The 6,000-nt window shown below is 57.6% G+C and overlaps 1 protein-coding gene across 1 annotated transcript; it reads left to right on the top strand.

Moving 5' to 3' along the window:
- Window positions 1-3,022: 3,022 nt before the first annotated feature.
- On the top strand, window positions 3,023-5,239 carry LMXM_34_1870 (conserved hypothetical protein; the record flags this gene model as incomplete). The annotated part of the gene is made up of 1 exon (XM_003879132.1): window positions 3,023-5,239. One exon carries the CDS (start codon window positions 3,023-3,025, stop codon window positions 5,237-5,239), a length of 2,217 nt encoding a protein of 738 aa, XP_003879181.1.
- Between the last annotated feature and the right edge of the window lie 761 nt (window positions 5,240-6,000).

The following is a 6,000-nucleotide window of genomic DNA, read 5'->3' on the forward strand; positions in this document are numbered from 1 at the left end:
TTCCTTTTTTTTCGTTTTCGCATGTTTCTTTCCATTCTTGTTCCTGTTCGCTTTTCTGTGTAGGCCCTCCTCACGTCGTCGCTCGTGAGTGTAATGCTCTGACTGCCCCCCCCCCTCTCTCTCTCGCGCGCGCGCGCCGTCTCTTCTGTCTCCAGAGTCGCCACACACCCGTGCGATGATCTGTCGCCCTCTCCCTATTATCTTCTACTTCTCTTTCCGTGTGTACCCTCCCCCTTCCGCTCTGCCTTGCGTTTTGCTGATTAACTCTCCTGCTGTGCGGCTCGACGTGCTTTCGCTTTTCCCACCCAGCACTGTTGCTGACTTGCCTGATTTTTTCGTTACCTGTATCTTCTAAACGGGAAGAAGGGGGAGGCTTCTTATGGGACTCTCTGTGGGCCCTGCTTGTGCGCGAGAGAAAAGAAAAAAAAAGGAATGTAGTAGACTCGCCTCGTGAGTTGCTGATGGGATGACCAACCAGCTTAGCTCATTCGCAAAGAAGCGAAAAATCAGCTTCACTTGATGTGTGTGCGTGTGTCCTTGGCTTTTTTTTTCGCTTGCTTGCTTTTCTAGTGCTTCCGTTTCCTTTTACTTCCCTCCTCACCCCTTCCGCCTTGCGTTTCTGTGAGCGTGCGCGACGCCTCTGCGTCTTCCTTGCGCGTGTGGCTCTGACTCTGCAGTCATCTTTTGTGTTTTTTTTTCTCTCTGGGGGTGTTTACTTTTCATGTTGTTCTCTCTCCTCCCCCCTCCCACCCAGCGCCCCGTTGTCCTCTTGTCATGTCCCCCACATTCTTGTGACGCTGTTTGCGTGTGCGTGCGTGCGTGTTGTACGAATTTTTCCCGCCCATCCCCTCTTTCTCTACTTCATCCTGAGCACTTTCCTGTGTGTGTGCTTTCTTTTTTTGTTGTGAATCTTTTAAATATTTGAGATGGTGTGTGTGGGGTGTGTGTTGGGGAGGGAGAGGAGGGTTGGCTTGGATTGGCTTCTCTTTGATCTGTCAGCGCCTTTTAAAAAAAATTAGTGTCGCCGTTGCCCTTACCCACGCTGTGTGTGTCGGCATGATGGTGTCAAACTTACCGAGTGAGTGTTGTTATTTTTTTTTTTTGGATGTGTGCCGGAATGGCCCAGGAGCCTAGAGAAGCGCGCACGCACGTGAGAGGGAAGAGGGAGATGTGTGCGTGTGTGTGAAATGAACTTAACTGGAACGTGATACCCTTGCTCGCTGATACTGCACTGCCGGATGGTGCCGATGAAGACACCCTTGACTTGCCTCTCGCTCTCGTTTCCTTTGTGTGTGTGTGGCCGGCTTCTATTTCTTCCCTCTCTTCTCCATCTGTTACTCACGCCGCCGTGTGTTTTTGCTTCTCTCTCGCGTGTGTGTGTCCCCGCTGTTGTCTGCGCTCTTGGCATTTCGGGAGGAGGGGGATTGTGCAAGTCACTGTGTGTTTGCGCGACGTTCTCTTTTCCTCTCTCACGCACACTTTGACTCCCCCCTCGCTTCCCTTCTTGTGCAGCGAGTGAGTGCCTCTTGCCATCTTTTTTGTGTTGTCTCTCTATGACTTGATGTTGCTCAGACGCCTTCGTTGACTGCGACGAACGAGCTCTAAGCAATATTCATCATGCTTCTGTCTTGAACTCGGGTATTCGGCTTTTCTGTGTCTCGCTCTCTCTTTTCCTTTATCCCCCTCCGCCTCTCCTGTGGATGTACTTGCATTGAGCATTATGTATTTTCCTGCTCTCTTTCTCTCTCCATCCCGTAAGTTCTCCCAGTCTGTCCCGGACGTCTCTCGCGCTCGTTTTTTTCTCTTCTCTCCCCCGCGTCGCATCGGGTGCGCGTCAATAAGCGCGTGCTGACAACGTCGTTGTCGTGCAGAGGTTGCCACGGAGCGGGGCGATTGTGGGCAGGGGCGAAGCGAGGGAGAGGAGACAACTCTGCTTGGGCGACAAGAGAGAGCGGCGTTGCCACTGCAAGAAACAGAGTAAAGAGGAGGGCAAAAGGTGTGGGAGACGGCGTGGCAGACCCGCCGTCCTCCACTTTCATAGCTCAAACATGCACGGATGCACACAAAACACAAAACGATCGATGTGCCGTGCCGATCGTCACCTCGCTCGAGGGAGCTCCAGCCGGAGGCTCGACTACTACTTTCTCCACATACATACGCTTAAAAAAAAGACCATCAGTGCACAAGAGCACCAACAAAATCGAATCAGCAGAGAGACGCATGTCGAGGACGCAAGGGAAGACGCGGCCCTTTTGAGTCTGTGTACCTTTTCCTGTCCCTCTCTTTTTCTCCTGCTGGAGAGGCGCGTGCGCGTGCACCTCTTGTGTAGGCGCCGAGTAGTGGAGTGGGGCTGCGGCGCTTCCGGTCTTTTTTTTTGGTCGGCAACACGGCACTTTATCATTGGTCGCAGCGAGTGGAAAAGAGGCGCCATGTTGCTCTTCAGAGTGGCACGGCGGCGTGTGCGAATGAGCCCGTGCAGTGTACACGCATGGCACTCCAGGTTTTGCACCTCCGATGATGGGTGCTGCCATCGGGTGTGCAACCGTACACACACGCATACCTCTGCCGAAGTACGCCTTCCCCCTCTCCGTCCATCTTGCTTTCGTTTGTGGCACCGCCTTGGCGTCAACTCCATCCTCGTTCGTTTTTCTCTTCTCCATCCTCGCTCTGCTGCCCGGGGCCTGCACCACTTGCGTTGTCGGCGTCTCCGCCCCTCTCCACTTTGCTCGTGCATCTGTTTCTCGTCACGGTCGTCACACGGCTCACACGCGAGAAAAACGGCCGAGCTAAACGCATCCGCAACCAAATAAAGGCAACACAGGTGCTAAGGGAAAGGGGCTGAGGAGGAAGGGGAGGGAAGGGCTGCTGCATCATAAACCAGCGTACATTCTCAGCGGCTTGTGTGCCGTGGGTCATAATTTTGACAGCGGCAGTCACTGAGCTCTCACCTCTTCACCCTGGCACACACGTGTACACATACGCCCCTCCCTCCATCCGAGCACACGCGTGCACGCGTTGCCAGATGTTGCTTCAAGACGGCTTGATAGCGCAGCAGTTCGCAGTCATTTTCCGCGTTGCGCAGCTGCTTCAGCAGGCGGCGCTCTCGACTTCAACCTCCAAACGGACCTACAGCATCGGTGCCGTACGCGAGGTTGGCGGGGCAGAGGTGTCGGCGCTGGTGGCACTGCCTGGATTGAGGATTGAGAGCAGCAGTTGCGGGCTAGCAGCGGCGCAGGCCCACACCACATCGCACGCTCGTCCACAGCGCGACGCGAAGGCGAATGCGGCGGATCGATCAGTCTTGCAGAAGCATTTGCAGCTGCCCCTAGTGAATGCCGATGAGAGCGTTGCCACGCTGCAGCAGCTCGGCGGGATACTGGACGAGGCTGCACGACAGCTGCAAGCGAGCGTGGACGCTCAGCTGGTGGACTTTTATGTTCACTTGGGGAAGAAAGCCAACGCAACGCTGCCAGCGGGGACGGGAGGGCCGAGGGAGTGCGCGACGTCAGCACGGGGCTCTCCGCAGGACCGCCTGACATCTCGACTGATTTCTCGACCGTCCTCGAGACAGGTGCCACGGTCGCAGCACGGGGACATCGGTTCATCGTTTCGGCTCAACGATGAAAAGGGTGGCGCATCTCGCACGGGGTCTTCTGGACCTTGCGCTACCTTTCCACTGGACGCAGACGACACCAAAAAAAATCCCAGTGCCAAGGATGCTGCGGCGGGAGGGGTGGCTTCCGTCACGGTGACTCCAGGTGTGGACGCCGCACGCATTGAGGGCCCTGTCATGCCTTCCGTCGGCATCGCCACGCCTCGTTCTCTCAACGCACAGCAGCCACAACGCGACACCCACTCTCGAGTCGGCACCCCAAGTGGGCTGCAGAGCGCACCGATGACACGTCGCCTCGAGGAAGAGCGTGCGGCTGCCTCAGAACTGCAGTCGTTTTTCTCTCTCCTGTTGGAGGCCGCTCTGCGACTGACCGGCGGATCCGCGGCGGCTGTCTACATGGACGACGCACCGCAGTTGGCTGCCGGGGGAACAGGGGGGTTTCTCAGCCGCCCCGCGGCCTCCACGGCAGCCGCCTCAGGCACTGCCGGCAGTGGCCGAGCGCAGTTCCTGCACTGCGTGGCACACTCACAAGGCAACTTCCCCTCGAGCATTAGCTATGCCGTCTCAAACGTGCTGACGACGGTGGTGACCACGGGCGTGGCGGTGAACGTGCATTATAGCGAGTCTTCCCTCCTGCGCCTGGGTGTAGGTGCGAACTCCGGGCCTGGCGATCTCGACTCTGCGCGCCATCCCACAGCGGCGGGCGGCGGCATCACTGCCACCGACGGCGCTGGCAGGCGACTTCGCAACGACAGCAGTGGTTGTTCCCACCGCACCCTCTTGGACATGTACAATGGCGTCGTTGTCCCGATCAAGGGCATCGGTTGCCTTGTACTGGCCAATAAGACGAAGACGACCGCCTTTGATGTGACGGCGCCGCGCTTCAGCATCTTTGACGAGCATGTTGCGTGGAGTGCCGCGTTGCTGAGTGAGGCCGTGCTACACAGGTACGAGCGCCAGCTGCTCTTGCGAGTCGCGTGGTCCCCATCATGCGTTAGTGCGCTGCGGCCGTACATACAGGAGAACTGGCCGCTGCGCAAGAGCGCGAACCCCTTGCCTTCCTGCGACGGCCCGCCGACGATGCCGGGGCGGAGAGGGCTGCAAAGCAGAATAAGCTCGAAACGCCTTATCACTCGAGCAAGTAACGCTGCCGCGAACCTGTCCGCCGCCGATGTGGACAACGCCGCCGTTTCGGCTCTCGTCTTTGATCCACAGAACGACATCTTCTCCAAGACACTAACGATGGTGCGCACGGGCGATCCGAAGGTATTGAAGGCTCTTCCATCGCGGCTGCACACTTCCTCTCCCATCCGTTCCTGCCGACGGCCGATCAACGCCGTCATTAGCGCCGTGGCCGCAGAAGCGGCGGCGCCGGGATCGTCCGCAAAGCTCAATGACGAGGAGGTGTTCCACGCTGCGGCGGAGTACATTACGAATCTAGAGTCCTTGTGGCACAGGACAATTTCCGAGAGTAACACGATGCACACCATGGTCGAGCGCTACAACAATCAGATGCGGAAGCAGGAGGAGACTATTGCGCTGTTAGAGGCGAAGGTGCGAGAGCTGAGCATGCAGATGATGCAGCTAGAGCGCCGCGGGAACTTTACGCGCCTAAGCGCAGTGTAGCGCAGGAGGGGGGGGGGTAGTGTGCTACGCGGACCTCGCTCTGACATTGGTAGATTGGCCTCGAGTCTGCCTCCTGCCCGCTGCATGGGCCCTTGTCCCTACTTTCTCTTCTTTTTATTCCGCGTGCGCCCTCCACCCTTCCTTCGCTGGTCCTTGTGGCGCTAGAGTGCCTATGTCGCTGCTAACGCCCCCTCCCCCCACTCACCGCGTGCAGTGGGGGTTGAAATGGTTCAACGTCTGCTGCGCTTCATTCCTTTTGGGCTCTCGGTCAGGCTGGGCACTGCGCGACGCCACTGCGTTCACACGCTTTTGATTTCTTTGGTGTCCTCCTCCTCTCCAAAGTCCCCACATGGCCCTTTATCACTTCCTTCTCTCTCTCTCTCGCTATCCTTCCCGCCTCACTTGCGACGTCTCCGGGTCGACGTACGCCCACGGGAGTGTTCGCCAGTAACTCTAATTTCGCCGTGCTCTTTCTTCCTGGTAAACGAAGCGTGCGGGCTTAGGGGACGCGGAGGAGAGGGAGAGAGGGCAGTGATGAAGCACGGAGGGGACAAGCCAACCGTGCACACACTCCGCTTACGCGAGCAGAGGCGGGTGGTGGGGGTGGGGGGGGGCGAAAAGCATTGACATCATCTTCCTTTTCTTGTTTGTTGTGATCGATCCTCTTATGGTGCACCTTGTCGGTGCGCTCGTGTGAGCCTCCCCCCATGCTGCCGTCCCTCACCACCACCATCACCACCACCACCGCTTCTTTGATTGTT

Source organism: Leishmania mexicana, chromosome 34 (genome assembly GCF_000234665.1).
Source record: "Leishmania mexicana MHOM/GT/2001/U1103 complete genome, chromosome 34".
NCBI lineage: Eukaryota > Euglenozoa > Kinetoplastea > Trypanosomatida > Trypanosomatidae > Leishmania > Leishmania mexicana.